At 46.7% G+C, this 22,003-nt stretch overlaps 2 protein-coding genes across 3 annotated transcripts in view; both read left to right on the forward strand.

The window, feature by feature from the left end:
* The window catches only part of SEC14L2 (SEC14 like lipid binding 2), a 37,043-nt gene extending 32,141 nt beyond the window's left edge, over nucleotides 1–4,902 (forward strand). For both annotated transcript variants that reach the window (XM_083590394.1, XM_083590395.1), the window contains 3 exons: nucleotides 607–746; nucleotides 1,674–1,843; nucleotides 2,942–4,902. In XM_083590394.1, the coding sequence (XP_083446520.1) occupies nucleotides 607–746; nucleotides 1,674–1,843; nucleotides 2,942–3,090 (459 nt within the window). In that variant the 3' untranslated portion in view covers nucleotides 3,091–4,902. The remainder of the gene's footprint in view (nucleotides 1–606; nucleotides 747–1,673; nucleotides 1,844–2,941) is intronic.
* Nucleotides 4,903–10,489: 5,587 nt separating this feature from the next.
* MTFP1 (mitochondrial fission process 1) lies at nucleotides 10,490–21,897 on the forward strand. Its single transcript, XM_083590727.1, has 4 exons — nucleotides 10,490–10,847; nucleotides 17,322–17,449; nucleotides 18,304–18,536; nucleotides 21,067–21,897. Exons 1-4 carry the CDS (start codon nucleotides 10,781–10,783, stop codon nucleotides 21,122–21,124), a joined length of 486 nt encoding a protein of 161 aa, XP_083446853.1. The 5' UTR covers nucleotides 10,490–10,780; the 3' UTR covers nucleotides 21,125–21,897.
* The last annotated feature ends 106 nt before the right edge of the window (nucleotides 21,898–22,003 follow it).

Genomic DNA, 22,003 nt, shown 5'->3' on the forward strand with positions numbered 1-22,003 from the left:
TCCCTCTTCGGGGGGAGGGGGCGCAGCAATGGTGGTGGGTGCCCATTTGGACCGATAGGGCGGAAGCCCAGGAGGTGAACAGTAGGTGGCGCCAGAGCCACTGACAGGTGGAGCAAACTAATAGTAGATTTGTCCCCATCTTTCTCTTCCTTGCTGAGTTCTACCAGCGCAGCACTAAAGAAGAAGAAGAACCCAATATCCAGGGCACCCACTTAAGGCATGCAGGTGGAGGCTGGCTGAGGTCAGGCTGAGGGGCAGTGCCCCATTTGCCCTAATGGAGCTGCCATCAAGAGATGTTGGGAGTTGTAGGGCACCTGCATGGGCTACTCCTGGAGCACAGGCCAGGTCTAGGGCTATGGCTGTCCAGACCCAAAAAGGCCTTAGACTTTGTTCCAGGCCGCTGAGGTGGAGGCTTCTAGATGCAAGACATCACCACCTGCCAAGCAACCAGGCTTATATCGATATAGGGGGAAGCAGCTCTTTCAGTCTCTGAGCTCGATGCATCGGAATAGGGAGTGTAGAGGACAACAGCAGGGAACTAGCGTTGAGCAGGTGTTCTCAGCAGCCGCAGCCTCAGTCTCCTCACCGATGTGGTCTTGTGCGCAGCTTAACCATGGTGGAGAAGTCCCCAAGAAATACTACGTACGGGACCAGCTGAAGCAGCAGTATGAGCATTCGGTGATGGTGAATCGGGGCTCCTCGCAGCAGCTGGAATACGAGATCCTCTTCCCGGGCTGTGTGCTGAGGTAAGCCGAGGCAGGAGTAAACCGTGGGCTGAGGAAAGTGGAATTCTGGCAGCACACCTTTTTTAATATTTTCCTGGCCCACCCTTCAAGGAGCTCAGGGCGATGTGTGGTTCTCTCATCCCATTTCACCCACAGGACAATGCTGCCAGGTAGGTTAGGTCCAGAGTGAGTGACTGTGGCCTAAAGTCACCTGGTGGGATTCATGGCTGGGTTGGGGATGTGATCTCTGGCCGTCCATGGCATAACTGAACGCTCTGGCCACTCCACCACACTGAACTACAACTCCCATCATCCCTGGACATTGGCCACGCTGGCTGGGGCCAATGGGAGTTGGCGTTCAGCAGCTTTGGGCAAGGGGGTGAGTGGGCACACACTCCAGTCCAGCAATCTAACCCTGCCATCACCTCCCCAAACAAGAACTGACATTAAACAGGCTATTTCATCATTAAAACCATTATTGTTCAGCGGTAAGCTTTTAATAAAAGATGCAGGGGACCTTTGCTGGACTATACAGTGGTAGCTCGGGTTAAGTACTTAATTTGTTCCAGAGGTCCGTTCTTAACCTGAAACTGTTCTTAACCTGAAGCACCACTTTAGCTAATGGGGCCTCCTGCTGCCGCCGCGCTGCCAGAGCACGATTTCTGTTCTCATCCTGAAGCAAAGTTCTTAACCTGAAGCACTATTTCTGGGTTAGCGGAGTCTGTAACCTGAAGCGTATGTAACCTGAAGCGTATGTAACCCGAGGTACCACTGTACGCACTCTGCACAAACATCAAAGGAGGACTTTAGAAATGGGGATGGGGGCATCGCCAGGCAAAATGGGGCACAGACTATACTATGCGGAGGAATGCAGAGGAATGAATGCTTTTCATAATTGCCAACCGTCCTTCACTTCTCCCCTCGCCCCTCTGATATCCCTGCGTATAGGTGGCAGTTCATGTCCGACGGGGCCGATATAGGCTTTGGCGTCTACCTGAAGACCAAAGTTGGGGCGCGCCAGCACGCCAGCGAAATGGAGGAAGTGCATCCCAACCAGCGCTACAACGCCCACATGGTGCCTGAAGACGGCTCGATCACCTGTGCGGATCCAGGGATCTGTAAGTGGTACCCAGATCTCTCACTTTCCAGCTCCTCCCCCCCCCCCCCGGTCTTCCCTGAATGGACTTGAGTTCATCTGGAGGGATGAACTTTATTTTGTATAGAATTTCATGGGGAATTCTGACCTGCCCCCCCCCCGCATGTATCATGCGCTGTAATAACGCTCTTATGCAATCTAGCCCCCAGTGTATCATTTCTGCACAGCATGTACTTACATAGAATTGTAGAGTTAGAAGGGGTCTCGTGGGTCATCTAGTCCAACCCCCTGCAATGCAGGAATCAGATAATATTATACATAATATATTACAGTGGTACCTTGGTTCACAAACTTAATCCGTTCTATGAGTCCGTTCGACTCCTGAAACGGTTCGAAAACCAAGGGTCGGCTTCTGATTGGCTGCAGGAGCTTCCTGCAGCCAATTGGAAGCTGCGGAAGCTGTATCGGATGTTTGGCTTCCAAAAAACGTTCGCAAACTAGAACACTCACTTCCAGGTTTGTGGCGTTTGAGAGCCGATTTGTTCGGGAGCCAAGCCGTGTATATATATATATATATATATATATATATATATATATATATATATAGTACAGTCGTACCTTGGGTTACATACGCTTCAGGTTACAGACTCCGCTAACCCAGAAATAATACCTCAGGTTAAGAACTTTGCTTCAGGATGAGAACAGAAATCATGCTCCGGCGGTGTGGCAGCAGCAGGAGGTCCCATTAGCTAAAGTGGTGTCTCAGGTTAAGAACAGTTTCAGGTTAAGAATGGACCTCCGGAACGAATTAAGTACGTAACCAGAGGTACCACTGTACAGTCGTACCTTGGAAGTCGAACGGAATCCATTCTGGAAGTCTGTTCGACTTCCAAAACATTCAGAAACCAAAGTGTGGCTTCCTGCAGCCATCAGACATTGCATAGAACGTTTTCAAACTGGAACACTCAATACCGAGTTTGTGGCGCTCGGAGCCAAAACATCCGAGGACCAAGGCACAACTGTACTTGCTCGGTGGCACTCTGGGCTCCCGGGAGTTTTGGAAAGGGGCGATGGCAGCCCTGACATGACACTTTGCTGTCCTTTTCCTCTGCCCACACAGACGTCCTGCGGTTTGACAACACATACAGCTACATCCATGCCAAGAAAATCAGTTACTCGGTCGAAGTGCTACTTCCGGACAAGAAAGTGGAAGAAGACTTCCAGAAGGTGGAGGAGCAGACAAAAGAGCTGAAGATTAACCACGCCTGATGGAGCTTTCTCCCCCCCCACCCCCCCCACAAAGGCGGCAATCCTAAAAACGCTTCTTCCCCTTGGGAGGGGTGGGTTCATGGGGCAGAGGGGTGGAAGGAACATTCCCAAGGGTGGTGGGGGAATTTAATTTGGGGCGGTTGGGGTGGATTATTTTTGCAGTTGGATACGGAGACCTACTGGTCTCTTCCAGTCCCTACTGTGGGATGTTGCCCACCAGCAGTTTTTTTAGGGTAGCGGGGATTGATTTGGCAACGCTAATGGGAAGAGGAGAGCTGCCTTCTGTCTCTCAAGCTCTGTAGCCCTGCCTCTGTGTTTACATGGTGCCTGAGACCCGGCGGGCCTTCCTTCCCACTTGGGGCTGCATTTCTTCAAGGCTAATTGGTCACAGGCCACAGGCCAGTGGTTCGCAGGGCTACCCCAGTTCTCTCCCCCCCCCCACTGCTTCTTTCTCTTCCTCTCCCCCCAACCCACCAGGCTGCTGGGATCACAATGGATCGCTCACGCCACAGGTGTGAACTGGTTGCGTGCAGGTGGCTTCTGAAATTACGCTGAGGGCCGCCTGTGGCCCTCGGAGCAGAATTTCCCCACCCCTGCGGCAGGCATAGGGTTAAAAGAGCAGGGGGAAGTTTTGGGACTCCTTGCCGGATTGGACTGAGTGCTCTCCAGATGCTTTGGACTACAACTCGCATCAGCCCTGACCCAACACATCCACATTTCTCTGCTACAGGATTTCCCAAAGCTGGTTTTTTTGGACTACAACTCCCATCAGCCCTAGCCAGCTGGACCCAGTGGTCAGGGATGATGGGAATTGTAGTCCACAAAAATAGCTGAAGACCCTGCTCTGGTGTGTCCTTTACCAAAATAACAAATCCCCTTCTGGCTGTTATACAGTGAACCTGGGGCCCTCCAGATGTCGCTGGACTACAAATCCCATCATTCCTGACCATCGGCCGTGCTCCCAGATGCGGCTGGTGGGCGTTGGGAATCCAACGGCATCTGCAGGGCCGCAGGTTAGCCACACCTGCTCTGTGGATGTGTTTAAGCCTCCCTCCGCCTCCTCAAAAAGCCACCTCCCCTTACTGCCCATCACTGCCATCTGCAGTGAATTCCACAAGCGCACAGTGCAAAGTCCTTCCTTTCAAGACCCGGCCTGCATAGCCTGGGACCCATCCTTCGGAAGCGGCTGCCATCAGCCGTGTACTGGAAGGCGCTGCTTTTCCGCTCTCATCGTTCTGCCTGTTCCCAAGAACAGCAGGCACCTCTCAACCTCTGGGAAGGTTTCAGCAAAAAATGTATTGGAGGGGCAAGATGGGGTGGCTCTCTCCACGCAAGGCTTGCTTCTATTAATGGATTGCCTTAAATCCACCTGCCTCGTTTACGCTCCATGCACCTGCAACAGGTGTGCCAGACCTGCCTGCATGGCACTGGTCCTGAATGTCTGAAAATCCTGCACATTTTTTAAAAAAGCAGTTTACAGGGTAGGTTCTCACCTCAGTTAGTTTTTTTGGGGGTGGTTGTGGGATCTTTGCTCAGCAAGTGGGTTTCAAGTTGTACCAGCGACACATTTTCAGAGAGGGAGGGAAAAGCTTAGGAAGAGGCCCAGCTATCTCTTTGCTTATGAACTTCTCTGTCGAAATTCTTGAGTGTGTGGAAAACCGGAGGCCCAAGGAAATAAATTTTTCCCGATGGACACGTTCTGTCCAGAGTGTCCAGAAACATAGAACTTTTGTTTTTCTCCCTCCCACACCTCAATTTTAGTTTTTCAGTTACCTTGAAGATGAGAAATGTTAATAAACATCTGAGTTGGTATGCATGGCTATGTCTGTTCACGGTAGGGTTTTTCGGGGCGGGGAGAGGGAATAAAAACAGGACCTTGCAGAAAAGATTAAGAAGGAGACAATCCCTGTTCTGCAAGCTTACCATGCACACGTTGCATCACAAAAGGAAAAGGGGGATGAGGCGGGATGAGGAAAACAAGCAAACTCAAGCACATGTTCAGCACTTGAGTCATTTGTTACAGTTGGGATTGTGGGGTGTAATAATAATAATAATAATAATAATAATAATAATAATAATAATATACTGTCCTATACTCAGAGGTCTCAGGGCAGTTCACAGAACAAAATCAAAATATAAAACCACAAAATATATCATCAATTGTATAGAACTTCCTGAGGAATCATTCCCTATGTTGACTTATTTCTCTGGCCTAAGGAAGTTAATAGCCGCAAACCCTAAAAACAATGCAATCAAAATGGTAAAATGAAACATGAAGCTAAAATATAAACTGCTGGAGAGGCATTCTGAATTTTCTGCTCTAGGCCTTCCCTTAACTGGTGCTCTTTAGTTGTTCCTGGACCACAACTCCCATGATCCCTAACTCTTAGCCCTGTTGGCTGCTAGGGCTGATGGGAGATGGAGTCCAACATATGAAGGGCTACAAGGAAGGACTACAAAACTTCAGGCAATGGGGAAAGGTGTCTTTGTGGTTTTCAAGTGCTCTTACATGGGGGGGGTGAGCATGACAGGGCTCCTCTGAATCAATTGCAATGTGCTCAGTTACTATTTGTGGCATGTATTTCTGAAAAAGAAAACAGAGAGTGGAATATTCAAAAGTGTACTCCCCTAAATGTAGCATAAAGTGGTACAGTCCAGAAAACCGCTACCCGGTTTATTTAAATAATTTTTATCCCACTCGTCAGCTGGAAGGGGGAAAGTCTCCCATCATGGCTTACAGATCATTGAAAAAAGGCACTTCTTACTTTCTGTTTTGCAATCTTAAACAAACAAACATACATACATGGAACAAAAGAAAAAATAAGCGGGGAGGGAAGGGAAAAAAATGCAAGCTCAGGTATGAGTTATTGGTTACAAGTTCTGATGACCAGCTGCATTCTGCAATCTCATTTCCATGTCCTTGTTCAGGAGGAGAGAGAGGTGTACAGTGGTACCTCAGGTTAAGTATTTAATTCGTTCCGTAGGTCTGTTCTTAACCTGAAACTGTTCTTAACCTGAAGCACCACTTTAGCTAATGGGGCCTCCTGCTGTTGCCGCGGCACCGGAGCCCGATTTCTGTTCTTATCCTGAAGCACTATTTCTGGGTTAGCAGAGTCTGTAACCTGAAGTGTATGTAACCTGAAGCGTGTGTAACCAGAGGTACCACTGTATACAATAAATCCAGTTGAGTTGGGTGGCCGAAGTTGGGGTTAAGGATGGGGTTAAGGAGAGACTAAAGACCTCTGTTCTAAGCTAATGAAATGGCCTCAATGCGACTGCTTGGTCTCCCAGATGGGAAGCTGAGCAGACACTACTAAAAATCTGTTGTTTAAATTGGCTGACATTAACACTGGACTCAGAAATACTAGCCAGATAGAAACATAGCAAATCCACAGGGTGCAGAAACCGGTTGAGCAGGTTCACAGTTTGCCAACCAGACAATGCATTTTCCATCTGCGTTTTCGCTACCCAGCTACTTCCCCGTCACTACCAATATATTTATAACTGGGAGTCAGATTTAGGGATCCCTGTATTCTTAGCACTTATATCTGCCCCCCCAAATGCACTAAAACCATAACACATAAAACCAGGAAGCTCTAACTCATACAGTATGGGGAACATTGCCCACATGTGTAGGGGAGGAGGGAGAAATGCAATTCAGTTCATGTTTTAAAGGTGTATCTACCAAATCTGCATTTTCCAGAATGGAAACACAGCCATTCTTTGAAATTCTTCAGTCGAAGTAACTTGTGCAAAATACATATATACAGGTACAGTGTGTGCAAAACGCATCTCTTAGTGAAAATGTCATACAAATATGAAGGGGAGTGGATTTACAAAATTGTGTATATTAGGCAAAATTGCATACGAACAGGTGTATATAAAGTGGTAAAAGGCTCTAAAAGGCTGAGGAATTCTCATGAGGGCTGAAAATAAAAATGCAAATGGATGTGGATGTGGAAATATGGAGAACTCAGCTGAAGAAAATGAGGAAATAAGAGGAAGCAAAATAGATAATCGTCCCTAGTAATGAGCTTTCAGGAACTGGTGAGAGGCGTATTTGCAAATTACACAACAGGCAATTAAAAAACAAAACAAAAGCCCGTTGGGACTTATCATCCTCAATATCTGCACACACACACACACACACACACGTTTGTGGGTGTGTTGCACAAAGATCTGATAACATTTCTCTTAGCAGCTGCTAATGATTCCTAGAGGTTAGAAACAACCTCTAGGTTCTCATTACAAGGCTAGCACATGAGATGTGGGAATAGTCTTGGCCAGCTTTAGAAAACATCGGCCACTCTCCCACCCAATGTTTTGTACTGGCTGTAGCTGATGGAAGCTGTAGTTCAAAACACCTGATGGGCTGTCAAAGGCTGGTTCGGAGCATTGCTTTAGCTGAGAAATCGACGCTCAGATGATGACACAGCATGGCAAATTTTATAGAAAATGTATTTTTTTTCGAACATGTGCTCCTCTTTCCGAAAAGGCAGAAGTACTACTCTGTATTGAAGAGGGATTGTTTTTTCCACTTTCTCCCTTATATACATAAAAACGTAAGTGGTCATCACGCTCGACAGTTCACAGCATGAGGAATGGCAGGCTGCCCCAGTGTGGTTTAAAAGAGGAAGGGGGGCTCTCTATGCAGCAGCTTAGCAAGTGCCTCCCCCTCCTCTCAAAGGTTGTGGGCTTGGGGCAAAGGGATGTTTGTTGGGAGTCACAGCAAGATGGAGAAGCAGACCCTAATTGTATTTGCTCTTTGACTTGGTCTACCCACCATTGAGAAAATGTGTGAAGTTTCTGACGTCCAAATATCTGTTTTGCTTTGTGCTTATTGTTCCTGAACAAAATATTTACAAATAAAACTCATTTCTTAAAAATATAAATGCATGCATGTGCTCTTTACTATTAATTTTGTGCATCTAACCAGCTTCAGGGCTTGGAGGTAGTGATTCCTGTATCAAATTAAGGCGGAGAGAGCAATCATTCATCTTCACTTTTACAGCCAAGAAGACAATGAATTGGATTTCAAGCAAACCAACCTCTGACACACCACATGACGAAAACAAAGTACTGTACATTTCAATGGGAGAGATATTATCTCTACAGTTCAGTGACAGGCTGCATGCAATCCTGTTCCTTGCAATTCCAGTTTTAAAGGGATCTTGCATAGGAAGTGGTGGAAATACCTCTTTAAAAATACTGTAAATGAAAATCCGTTTCTGTTTTCCTTCTTGAACCGTGCATGCGAACAGTTACAGATAGGTAGCCGTGTTGGTCTGCCATAGTCAAAACAAAAAATTTTTTTCCTTCCAGTAGCACCTTAAAGACCAACTAAGTTAGTTCTTGGTATGAGCTTTCGTGTGCATGCACACTTCTTCAGATACACGTGCATGCGAACAGATTTTTGTATCTTCATATCTGGTTGTCACTCAACATCATGTGCCCACCAGCCTGTGCTTTCATAGGCGGACCTAAATGGGACGGGAGGCATTTCCGGATGGTGTGTTAGCCATCTTTGTTAAGGGCGGAAGAGCTGATTTAGGGATCATGCGCCAATTCCTGCCTTTGGGTACAATTAGCCTAAACCTGGAGTTCCGTTTTTTCATTAAGAAAAGCGAGAGAGACACCTGTGATACCTTGAAGCCCATGCCTCTGTTGTGGCACATGCTTTTGTGGGAATCAGGGGCAACTGGTCAAGAAGGTTTTGCTCCTGGCATAACAAACAAGTCATGATCTCCTTAAGTACATTTAATACCTAAAAATTACAAACATGTCCGATATCTTTCAAGGATCGCTTGAGGATAGCATTTTACTGACTGGACAGAGACATCCTTTTTCTAGAATGCTGTCCCAGCTATGGAAATCTGCTAAGTGGCAGCTGAGTTGTAATCTGTTTTGGTGCTAGAAGAAAACATTTTTATTTTCTGACGTCTGTTAGATTTTGATTCCTGATTTGGGGGTTTATGTGGTCAGCCTGTTCTATGGGTTGTTTTTTATTTAAAAAAAACTCATTAAAAATTAGTTTGCTCATTGTTTTAGAAACCATCCTGAGAGTTTTTAACTGAAATGAAAGGGAGGAGGGTGTCAAACGTGAACATGAATAAGCAATTAGGAATCGGCCCTACTGTTAGGCAGCGACTTCTGGGGAGCAGACAGAGCAGATAGAGACACGTGTCTGCCTGCCCGGGAGCCCCTCAACTCGTTTCCTGCCCTAAAGTGAACTGGAGAACTTGGCAGCTCGGATTTCAAACACAGCTGCCTCGGCCTAAATCTAATCCCCATTTAATCCCCTGCTAGATAGTGTTAACGAGCGCGCCATCTCGTGGTCTGAACGGACTCGTCTCCATCACCGAGATTCAGATTTGAGCCATCAGCGCCCTTTTCCGGGTTTAATTTCTGTTCAAGCTGCGAACACACTGTGTCCCGAAAGCACATTACTGTATTTCTCCCCCAAAAGAATCTTGAGGACTGTAGTTTTTTTAAGGGTGTTGGGAATTATAGCTCTGCGGATAGTCAAAGCTGCAGCTGCCTGGTTTCATTTTTATTTATTGCATTTATATGTCCCAAAGAAGCCTGCTTCTTGGGAGAAAAGCAATGACAAACCTAGACAGCATCTTAAAAAGCAGAGAGACATCACCTTGCCAACAAAGGTCCATATAGTTAAAGCTATGGTTTTCCCAGTAGTGATGTATGGAAGTGAGAGCTGGACCATAAAGAAGGCTGATCGCAGAAGAATTGATGCTTTTGAATTATGGTGCTGGAGGAGACTCTTGAGAGTCCCATGGACTGCAAGAAGATCAAACCTCTCCATTCTGAAGGAAATCAGCCCTGAGTGCTCACTGGAAGGACAGATCCTGAAGCTGAGGCTCCAATACTTTGGCCACCTCAAGAGAAGAGAAGACTCCCTGGAAAAGACCCTGATGTTGGGAAAGATGGAGGGCGCAAGGAGAAGGGGACGACAGAGGACAAGATGGTTGGACAGTGTTCTCGAAGCTACCAGCATGTGTTTGGCCAAACTGTGGGAGGCAGTGGAAGACAGGAGTGCCTGGTGTGCTCTGGTCCATGGGGTCAGGAAGAGTCGGACACGACTAAACGACTAAACAACAACAAGAGCTGGAATGAACCTCAAGGTTCATCTAGTTCAGGGGTTAGCAAACTTTTTCAGAAACAACAACAACAACAACAATCTCATTCCTCAAGTCTTTATAGAGTGCAAGCCAGAAGGACATGCGCCACCGATTCCAAGGAGCTGACAAGTGCACACAATGGTTGTCCCCTCCCCACTCAATCCTCACAACAGCCCTGCGAGGTAGGTTGAGGCGGAGAGGCAGTGCCTGGAAGAGCCACCTAGCCACCCTCGAGGTCCCCACGCGCGATCGCGCGCTCTCGTGGGCAGGGAGGGAGCTTCCCGCGGCGGCGGCGGCAGCAAGCAGGCAGGCAGCCTTCCTCCTCCTCCTCCTTTGAGGCCGCCCCTCTCCGCGGCCAGGCGGCCAGTGGGGAGCCGGCTCGGCCGGCGGGGCTCGGCTCGGCCCGGTTCCATTGGCCGCTGGCTCCGCGGCGCCGTGCGCTCTGCTGCGCGCTTTGGAGAGGAGGCGCGGCCTGCGCTGGCCCGCCAGCCCGGGACTCTTCCTCGATCCCCGTCCTTCCTGCTCCTGCCCTTGGCGCCCCGGGGCAGCCGGCCATGGGATCGCCGGCCGAGGAGCCTCCGCCGCCGGACCTTTACCGCGACACGTGGGTGCGCTACCTGGGTGAGTGGCTGCAGGGCGATCGCCGCGCCTCGCGCCTCCTTGGCAGTCCCAGCCTTCGTTAAGGGCGGGAGATTTACTCTCGAGGAAGCCCGCAGGCGGCGGAAGAGCGCTTTCCCCGCTGCGACTGCGTTCAACAAGAAGTTGGCGGACGGGACGGGGGGTGAAAATCGGGCGGCGGAGACTGATCGGAGTAAAAGGCAAGGAACGCTGTTCTCAGGCTTGGGCAGCGGAGGTTGCCAACTGCTTTTCTGCCAGGGCTCCTGTGCCTTCAAGCTATTGCGCCTTCTTAGGCACAGGAGTTACATCGATGAAAGAAGTTGGCAACTCTCGTCCCAATTTACCGCCATTAAGCGCCGTTAGTGCTATACCTTTCGGTGAAATAATGTTAATAATAGATGTTTAGCTTTCAGGGAACAAACATGCCCTGAAAGGTAGCGCATACATGGGCAATGATGGTGTATTTCTAGGTAAAGCCCTCAGCACCTGGGAGATCTGGGTTCAAATTCCCCATTGAGCCATGAAGCACACTGGGTGACCTTGAGGATCTGTCAAATACCTCTTAATCCAACCTACCTCACAGAGCTGTTGTGCGGATTAAATGAGGAGGGAGAGAAGCAAGTCTGTCACTTTGAGCTTCTTGGAGGAGAAAAAGTGGGATAGAAATGCAATAAAATGGCATACTGTCACCTCCCTGAAGGTACTTCCAGCAGGGCAGTTGTGTACTGCTCAGAAGTACAGTGGTACCTCAGGTTACATACACTTCAGGTTACATACGCTTCAGGTTATAGACTCCACTAACCCAGGTTAAGAACTTTGCTCCAGGGTGAGAACAGAAATCGTGCTCCGGCGGCACAGCAGTAGCAGGAGGCCCCATTAGTTAAAGTGGTGCTTCAAGTTAAGAACAGTTTCAGGTTAAGAACGGACCTCCGGAACGAATTAAGTACTTAACCCGAGTTACCACTGTAAGTCCTTTTTAATTCAGTGGGTCCTACTCCCAAGGAAGTGGGGTTAGGATTGTGGCTTTAGTTTGGAGCAACAACAACAACAAAACCCAACAAGCAGTCTTGTGGCACCTTTTTTTGAAGACGTTTATTATGGCGTTAGCTTAGGGTCCACACTCACATCTACAAGAGCTTCTGCAAGCCTTAAGCCTCCTGGCTGAAGAGAATACTGCTGATGAGAATACTGTACACCCTTCTCTTTCAACACAAAAGATACACAGGGGACAATTGTTCTCATAGATACCAGGCACGAGATAGTGGGCATCTCCAAGACTATGATTGGCAGGTGAGGAGGCCTTGTCTGGCTGGCATATACGCATGGTAGGGTCTTTTGAGTGGCAGTTTTCTGTCTGATGAATGCCCTCCTTGGTGAGGCACGTCTGCCCCTCTCGTTATTGACTTCCGAGAGGAATTTGGAAACATTCTAGTTTAGATGGCGACTCTGAAATCAGTGCCTGAGAGAATATTTTAAACTCTTTTTATATGTTGGTTTTTATTGATGTATTTTCCACCATGGGCTCCTTCACCAGGAGGAAGGATGTGATATGAATTGAATAAATAAATAAATGTGTTGTAGAGTCTAAGGATGCGATATAGATAGATAGATAGATAGATAGATAGATAGATATAAATACACACACACACACACACACACATGGAACAGGGAAAATAAATTCCCCACATAAGCGTTTGGGTACAAACGTCATGATCTGAAGTCCAAATGATGCATTACATGCAGCTGAGTATAACTTTCCAGATATACTCCTTATGGCTATATATATCTATTGTACATCTGCTATATTTTGATGTTGTTTTTCACAGAAATGGAAACAAAATTCAGTTTCTCCTTCCTTCCTATTTGCTGTCTCCAGTGGGCAACTGGGCACTGCAAAGGGGAAGAGGCTTCTTAACTTTCTTGACAGCTTCCCTATTAAAATCTGTCACTCTCCTTTCAAGTTGTTTTCCCTCTTGTTGAGGACAGCCATTTTAAATAGATAACAACAACAACAATAACGTGGGGAAAGAATTGAGGATCCCCTTGGTTTTCTGTGTTGTTCTGTATCATTGCTACATAAATGATGTTATCTTCAAAGGAAAAGTATTTTCATTTATTTCCTGCATTTATATCCCCCCCCATTTTTTCCTCCAAGGAGCTCAAGGTGAGATATATGGTTCTGTCTCTCCCCATTTTCATCCTCACAACAGTCTTGCGAGATAGGTTAGCTTGAGAGATTGTGACTGGTCCAAAATCAACCTTCAAGGCCAAGTGGAGATTTGAACCCTGGTCTTCCAGGTCCTGGTCTGGCACTCTAACCACTACACACACGGGCTCTTTAAAAAAAAAAAATAAATAGAAGATTTGCAGCAGTTCCTGGCCCTCTAACTTTGCAGTGGTTTGCTGCTGGGAGACCATGGCTTCTGTGACTATATTTTGGTGTCCTTGTCTTTAAAGACGACTGCACAGCCACATGTAACTCTTGACCTTGTGGCCAGAGCAACTAGTTTGTGTGCTGAAAGCCCTTGCTTAAATCTCCCCAAGTCCGGCTGGGAAAACTGCTGCCAGTCAGTGTAGTAGTACAGTGGTACTTTGACTCTCAAACTTAATCCATTCAGAAAGTCTGTTCCAAAACTAAAGCATTCAAAAACCAAGGCGCGCTTTCCCATAGAAAGTAATGCAAAATGGATTAATCCATTCCAGACTTTTTAAAAAACAACCCCTAAAACAGCAATTTCACATGAATTTTACTATCTAACGAGACCATTGATCCATAAAATGAAAGCAGTAAACAATGTACTGCAGTCACACAACCAATCAATCAGTAGCTGAACTGGGTTCCACAGAGCCACAGAAACAAAACAAAAAAGAGCTGCAAAAACAAAAACGCTAAATAAATAGCAAAAGCAGACAGACCTCAGCGTAACACTCAAAACGGAAGTGTGGCACTCAAATTGGAAGCGCAACACTCAAAATGGAGCATGTTCAGCTTCCAAAAAAAGTTCGCAAACCATAACACTTACTTCCAGGTTTGCAGTTTTTTGGGTTCCAAGTTGTTTGAGTATCAAGGCATTTGAGAACCAAGGTACCACTGTGCTGAGCTGAATTGACCTGTGTTCTGACTCTATACAAGGCAGTTTCCTGTGCTGACAGTCTTGGACAGCTATTGAAGACACAGCTCAAAAATGCCAGGAACATGGGGTGAAAAACTGGGCAGGGTGGTGGTGATGTGGCAGCTTCAAGGATGAAATGTCAGCTTCCGTTCAGTGATATTTGAGAAGCAGGATCCCTCGTACAAAGTGTCATTTTGCCGGGACATTTCTGCTGCGTTGGGCGGCAGGCAGCTCCTAAGGTGACTTTCTCTGGACCTTGGAAAAGGACTTTGCTAGGGCATCAGGAAGAGGAGACTGTGGGGACTGTATCCTCTGAAGAGTGTCAAACAGCACAAAATGGCTGCATTGCTGCCCCTCTTTGCAGCGCAGCGAAATTTAATCCCGTAGGAACAGCTGCGGCAGTCAGGCACGCGGGAGCGAAACGGACAGTGGAGGTTATCGCCAGTAAAGAAAGTTAATGCAGTTGTTATGCTGTTGTCTTTCTGGTGGTGCTTGCAAGGTCAAATGCCCCCCCTTATCTTACTTTCACAACAACCATGCGTGGCGGGTTAGACTGAAGGAAATATTGGATAAATAATAATGTTGTTGTTGTTTAGTCGTGTCCGACTCTTCATGACCCCATGGACCAGAGCACGCCAGGCACTTCTGTCTTCCACGGCCTCCTGCAGTTTGGTCAAACTCATGCTGGTAGCTTCGAGAACACTATCCAACCATCTCGTCCTCTGCAGTCCCCTTCTCCTTGTGCCCTCCATCTTTCCCAGCATCAGGGTCTTTTCCAGGGAGTCTTCTCTTTTCATGAGGTGGCCAAAGTATTGGAGCCTCAGCTTCAGGATCTGTCCTGCCAGTGAGCACTCAGGGCTGATTTCCTTAAGAATGGATGGGTTTGATCTTCTTGCAGTTAAATAATAATATAATAATAATTTATTATTTATACCCCGCCCATCTGGCTGAGTTTCCCCAGCCAATCAAGTTTTAAAAATAATACAGCATTAAATATTAAAAACTTCCCTAAACAGGGCTGCCTTCAGATGTCTTTTAAAGATAAGATAGCTGCTTATTTCCTTCACATCTGAAGCGAGGGCGTTCCACAGGGCGGGCGCCTCTGCCTGGATAAAATTTGGAGGATAAAATTTTTGCGTGACCTTGTTGAGTTCCTTGGAAGGAAGAAGTGTGGTGTAGTGGTTAGAGTGTTGGACTAGGACTTGCAATACAAGGGTTCAGATCCCCACCACGAAGCTCACAGGGTGACCTTGGGTCAGTCACCAACTCTCAGCCAAGCCTACCTCACAGGGGTGTTCTGTGGGTAAAATAGGGAGAAGGAGAAGTGTGTTGAGTTCCTTTGGAGAAAAGATGGGATATAAATCAATACTTAATGTAATATATGAACTGGATGGGTTGGCTTCATCCCATCTAACAGTTTTTAGGATATGTTCATCATATACCAGGCTTGGTGTTGGTTGGTCCCCCAAACCGTAACCCAGTTCACTGCAATCCACTGAAGCTTATATTAAAAAGAAGTGCTTAAATTCTGCTCCTATACACCTTCCGTAAACAGTACGCAGTTAAGATGTTTGTGCGCATTCTGTAACCTCACATACCTCAGGCAATGATGGGGATGTTTTCCACATTGAGGCAGAAGCCACTCCCCTCCCTTTTCCATATTAATAAAAGATGCTGTGGCTTAGACTTAGTGGCGCTAAATGGATCTCATTCTTCATATTTCAGTTTTATTGACAGGTGAATTAAAAATAGGGCTTTGGCAGGATGTTAGGCGACTCCCTGCTTGAAATGGAAAGTATGGACTTTTACAGCTGCAATCTGATGAGTTGAGAACAAAAGAGAGAGATCTCTCCAGACTAACACCAAGTCAACAGAGCCATAAGGCACAAAGGAGACCAGGAATAATCAATATGGACATAATATTTGTTCAAGAAATACAGTGGTACCTCAGGTTACAGACGCTTCAGGTTACAGACTCCGCTAACCCAGAAATAGTACCTCAGGTTAAGAACTTTGCTTCAAGATGAGAACAGAAATCATGCTCCGTCAGCGCAGCGGCAGCAGCAGGAGGCCACATCAGCTAAAGTGGTGCTTCAGGTTAAGAACAGTTTCAGGTTAAGAACAGACCTCTGGAACGAATTAAGTACATAACCAGAGGTACCACTGTAAAGGAACAATTGAAGGAAATTAAAACCTCACACAGGAAGGAGAAAGGAGAACTTCACTTGCGAATTTACAAATTACTAAATGTGTCATAATAATTATACAGTGGTACCTCGGGTTAAGTGCTTAATGAAGGACCAGGTGTGCATCCTGGGAGTCATTTTGGACTCACAGCTGTCCATGGAGGCACAGGTCAAATCTGTATCCAGGGCAGCTGTTTACCAGCTCCATCTGGTACGTAGGCTGAGACCCTATCTGCCTGCAGACTGTCTCGCCAGAGTGGTGCATGCTCTGGTTATCTCCCGCTTGGACTACTGCAATGCGCTCTACGTGGGGCTACCTTTGAAGGTGACCCGGAAACTACAACTAATCCAGAATGCGGCAGCTAGACTGGTGTCTGGGAGCGGCCGCCGAGACCATATAACACTGGTCTTGAAAGACCTACATTGGCTCCCAGTACGTTTTCGAGCACAATTCAAAGTGTTGGTGCTGACCTTTAAAGCCCTAAACGGCCTCGGTCCAGTATATCTGAAGGAGCGTCTCCTCCCCCATCGTTCTGCCCGGACACTGAGGTCCAGCTCCGAGGGCCTTCTGGAGGTTCCCTCACTGCGAGAGGCCAAGTTACAGGGAACCAGGCAGAGGGCCTTCTCGGTAGTGGCGCCCGCCCTGTGGAACACCCTCCCATCAGATGTCAAAGCGATAAACAACTACCTGACATTCAGCAGACATCTGAAGGCAGCCCTGTTCAGGGAAGTTTTTAATATGTGACATTTTAGTATATTTTTCATCTTTGTTGGAAGCCACCCAGAGTGGCTGGGGAAACCCAAGCCAGATGGGCGGGGTACAAATAATAAATTATTATTATTATTATTCTAATTTATTCCGGAGGTCCGTTCTTAACCTGAAACTGTTCTTAACCTGAAGCACCACTTTAGCTAATGGAGGCTCCCGCTGCTGCCACACCGCCAGAAAATTATGTCCAGAAAATTCCTGATGTATGGCATCCCTAATTAAAATGACAAAGCAGAGACAAAGGGAGGGAAGCAGGGAGTTTCTCCCCCCCGCCCCCGCCCCCGGTGGCTGCGGACACATTAACTCTTGAAAATAATTACAGCTGTTGGACTTCTCCTTCCTGTTGGGCGGAGCTTGAGGTTGTGGGAGGGGCTTTGGCACCCCTGCTGAACTTTGACCTTGGTTACAGGTTACGCCAACGAGGTCGGGGAGTCTTTCCGGGCCATCGTGCCCGTCTCGCTGGTCTGGGCCAGCTACGGAGTAGCAACTGCCTACGTGGCGGCCGACGCAATCGACAAGGGCAAGAAGGCGGCTGCTGTGAGTACAGAGTAGGGGACGAAACTATTTCTCAAGTCAAGGGCCACGTTCCCTTCTGGGGGCCGCATGCTGGTAGTGGAGCAAAGATTTTATATGCGCAGCTTGCAGATCTAACATATAGAATAAGAACATCATATGTTTGAAGAAGATTGCAAAGTGTTAACTGAATATATGGAGGGCAATTGTGTTTATTTGAAAATGTGGGCAGCATTAAGATAAATTCAGCAGTGTAAATAAGTTTTGATGGCTGGGGAAACTCAGCCAGATGGGCGGTGTATAAATAATAAATTATTATCATTAAATTATTATTAATATTGGAATACTGAATGGTTTAGTTTATATAAAATATGCTGGGATTTATGTTAAGCAAAATGAACCATGGAAGAAGGGAAGTCATTGATATTTTATGGTTGTTTAAATGAATATTCCAAAATGTAAAACAGAAAATGTAATTAAAGTTACAGATTTCAGATAGGGTTGAATGTTGCCCCCGGGCCCGAGGTAAACAGTTATGCTTTTAATGTTTCAAATGTTTCGCTGAGAATTTAGTTCTTTTACTCTTTTTGCAAACTGCTTTGAGGTTTTCTTTTTAAACAGTCGAGAGGTGTATGGATTTTATGAAACAATAAATAAACAAAAACAATGATTCATATAATTTATATCTCATTTCATTTCAAAAAGAAGCAGTTAACGAGCACATGGATAAATTAGGTTTTAGGCGTTTTGTTTTGTTTTTAAATTACTTATTTGGAAAAAGGGCGGGATGGAAAACCTGAAAGGGATGAAGGTCAGTTTCTTTTTCTGTTTTAAACGTTTTAAGTCCACACCCCTTTCATCCTTCCTCCGACTGACAGGCGAAGGCCGTGGACGAAGGAAGGAGCAAGCATGCCGCAGTGGCAGTCGTGGACACATTTATATGGCAGGCTCTGGCTTCCGTGGCCATTCCTGGCTTCACCATTAACCGCATCTGCACAGGGTCACTCTACCTCATGGCCAGCATGACGCACTGGCCTCTCTCAGTCAGGAAGTGGGCCACCACCGCCGTGGGACTCTCGGCCATTCCTTTCATCATCAAACCCATTGACAGGTACGGGCAACTTCCACCTCTTGAGCACAGCCAAGGATGAGCTGTATCAACCTTGAAGAAGCCCTGCTAGGTGCCACCAAGGCCATTTTTGTCTACAAATCCCATTAGCCCCAGCCACTGGGGGCCATTTTGGACTACAAATCCCATCAGCCCCAGCCACTGGGGGCCATTTTGGACTACAAATCCCATCAGTCCCAGCCACTGGGAGCCATTTTGGTCCACAAATCCCATCAGCCCCAGCCACTGGGGGCCATTTTGGACTACAAATCCCATCAGCCCCAGCCACTGGGGGCCATTTTGGACTACAAATCCCATCAGCCCCAGCCACTGGGGACTATTTTGGACTACAAATCCCATCAGTCCCAGCCACTGGGAGCCATTTTGAACTACAAATCCCATCAGCCCCAGCCACCGGGGGCCATTTTGGACTACAAATGCCGTCAGCCCCAGCCACTGGGGGCCATTTTGGACTACAAATCCCATCAGCCCCAGCCACTGGGGACTATTTTGGTCTACAAATCCCATCAGCCCCAGCCACTGGGGGCCATTTTGGACTATAAATCCCATCAGCCCCAGCCACTGGGGGCCATTTTGGACTACAGATCCCATCAGCCCCAGCCACCGGGGGCCATTTTGGACTACAAATGCCGTCAGCCCCAACCAGCAGATGCTAGGGTTGATGGGAGTACAGGCCTGCCAGCTGGGGTTGAATGGAGTTGTAGCCCTAACCACCGGATTGGGAAAGGTTATTATTTGAGGTTGTGACCTTGAAAGGGCAACTTGCCTTGCAAGAGTAGTGATTAAGACGGCCTCACATTTTAAACCTCACATTCATAACATATATTTAAAGCACTACGATGCCTCGTTAAACAGTCAGCTTTCCCCATAGAATCCTGGGAAATGTAGTTTGTGCTGAGAGTTGTGAGGCGGCCCCTGTTCCCCTCACGTTCAATTCGTAAGTTTACTGTTCTAGCCAAAGGCCATGACAAACTTGTATTAAGCAATAGTATTAACAAAATAATACAGAACACATGAGCATAAAAAAGACTCACAGAGCTACAATTCCCAGTGTTTCCTGAGAAGATGGTTTGCCTGTTGCACCTCTCTGGGAATTGTAGCTCTCCAAGGGGAATATAGGGGTCTCCCGACAGCTCTCGGCACCCCTAACATACTACAGGTCCCAGAAATCTTTTGATTTTAAAGTGGCTTCCTAGTGCCATAAATGTGTCTTGTGAACATGGCCAAAGTACTCTGACATAAGCATGGCTGAACAGCCGCCTTTTCAAACTAACATTCCTTAGGGGAACAGAGCAATTATGTCAGAAATGGGTCTTTATTTAATCTCACACTGGGATACTTATTTTCAGAATAGGGTATCTCACCCCGACCCTACTTTTCTCATTTAAATTGTGTCTCTGCGTTCTCTTGGGTAAAACGATGTGAATAAATTCAATCCCTGGGCAATAATTAAGTCTGTCTATAAATAAACATTACGCCCAGAGAGAGTCAGCGACATTGTGTTCTCTTTGATTGATCGATGCAGAATGTCATGCCCTAAGGTCCTATTCTCACTGGTTTTTTAAAGTACCGTATTTTTTGCACCATAACACTCACTTTTTTCCTCCTAGAAAGTAAGGGGAAATGTCTGTGCGTGTTATGGAGGGAATGCCTACGGGTGGCATGCCTACGGATTTTCCTCCTCTAAAAACTACGTGCGTGTTATGGTCGGGTGCGTGTTATAGAGCGAAAAATACGGTAAGTGGCACCCCTACTGTCAGACCCAAGGAAACACATCTTCACTGAGAGACTGATTCTGCTGTTATTTCCTAAAGTAGCCAACCGTCGCTTCTTTGCAGAATCTGTTTGCCTCCCTTAGATTTCTGTTTCATTCCTACTCAGATTCTAATCCTTATTCAGATGTGCAGTCTCCTCACCTAATAACAGTCACATTGGGAGAGGCAGGGAGGGTGCTGTCAGTTTGGGGTTTGGTGCACATTTTCTACAAGAGCATCAAAAAACAACACATATGCCCCAAATTTCTTGCCTCCATGTAAATGTCAGGCAAATACAAATACCGTGGTACCTTGGTTTTCTAACGTACCGTATTTTTCCGTATATAAGACTAGGTTTTTCCCCCTAAAAAATAATGTCAAAAATTAGGGGGCGTCTTATACTCTCGGCCACCTCCCCCCTTCATTTTCTTAATTCTGAGTCCCCAAAAATAGGGGGCGTCTTATAGACGGAAAAATATGGTAATCCATTCCGGAAGACGAAACATTCGAAAACTGAAAACGGAAGCCTCAGTACGGAAAACTTAAAACAGAAAACTCAATACGGAAGCTGCGTTTCATGTTTGACTTCTGAGGCACGTTTGAAAACCAAGGCACTTACTTCCCGGTTTACGGCGTTCAAAAACCGAAACGCTCGACAACGGAGATGTTAGAAAACCGAGGTACCGCTGTAGTTTTTTTGTGAATCGCACTATTGTTTTACCTGTGTCTCTCTCTCTCTCCCGATTCCTCTGGTGCAGGTCAGTGGATTTCTTGATGGACTCCAGTCTCCGCAAACTCTACAAGACAGAAGAGTAAGAGGAAGTCCTCCTTCCCCTGGCCTACCAGAGCCTCCGATAGCAAAACCAGGCTATCATCCACCCTCAAAGCCACTACCTCTTTCTCTCTGGTCTCCATGTTATCCAGACTTCTAAAATATTGAAATCCAGCTTAGTAGGACCTGTGCTGAACCAGTGCAGCTTGGTACTGTGGATCCAACGAGGATGGATCTTCAGGGCAGCTCAGGATGTGTCCTAAAAGCCTGTGTAGAGACTGGTCCATTTCCCATGCCAACAGAACTTGCATGTGGCCTTCTAGAAATCCTTTCACATCCTTGATCAGGTCAATGCCACCCCAGATGGGGGGGGCACCGTCGGGATGTACTTAAGGCACAACCTCTTACTTTTTTAGGGTTCCTGGCAGCTGTTTCCCAGCAGCAATGTGGACTAGCCTGCTGACAGTTTATTTTGCACTCCCAGCTATGGGAGTGGTTAATTGCACTAACTGTTAAGTAGAGCCAGTTCTAAATGGCTCCGATTACTGCTGCTCAGCTGAAGAGAGTTATTTGTAGTTCCTTCGATCTGGCTTAATGATAGTGACACTGTACACACTATGCGTTTAAAGAATGACACCCCTCAAAAAATTCTGGGTTTATAGTTCTGGGGTAAACTTCAGGAGATGGAATGGATTCCAAGGTTCATCTTAGTCCAGCCACCTACAATGCAGGAATCTCAACGTATGCTTCCAATGCATGGTGTGTACCCAAGCCAGTGAGAATTTTGGCATATAAATAAATGAAACAACTTTCCGTATCTGATTTCCTTTCTGGGTGGCTCACGCAGTTGCACCACTTATGAGCCCCTTCGGAATTTACATGGCAGTGCTAGAGCTCCAATGCACTTCAGACTATCAGATGCC

This window comes from Podarcis filfolensis, assembly GCF_964270895.1.
Source record: "Podarcis filfolensis genome assembly, chromosome: 16".
In the NCBI taxonomy this organism is placed as follows: Eukaryota; Metazoa; Chordata; class Lepidosauria; order Squamata; family Lacertidae; genus Podarcis; species Podarcis filfolensis.

What these genes read in the sequence shown, in the direction of transcription:
- MTFP1 (XM_083590727.1), top strand. Translation starts at nt 10,781, where the DNA reads ATGGGATCGCCGGCCGAGGAGCCTCCGCCGCCGGACCTTTACCGCGAC. An exon ending in AGGGCAAGAAGGCGGCTGCT is followed by an intron (nt 17,450 to 18,303) that starts GTGAGTACAGAG and finishes TCCGACTGACAG; the next exon opens with GCGAAGGCCGTGGACGAAGG. An exon ending in ATCATCAAACCCATTGACAG is followed by an intron (nt 18,537 to 21,066) that starts GTACGGGCAACT and finishes CCTCTGGTGCAG; the next exon opens with GTCAGTGGATTTCTTGATGG.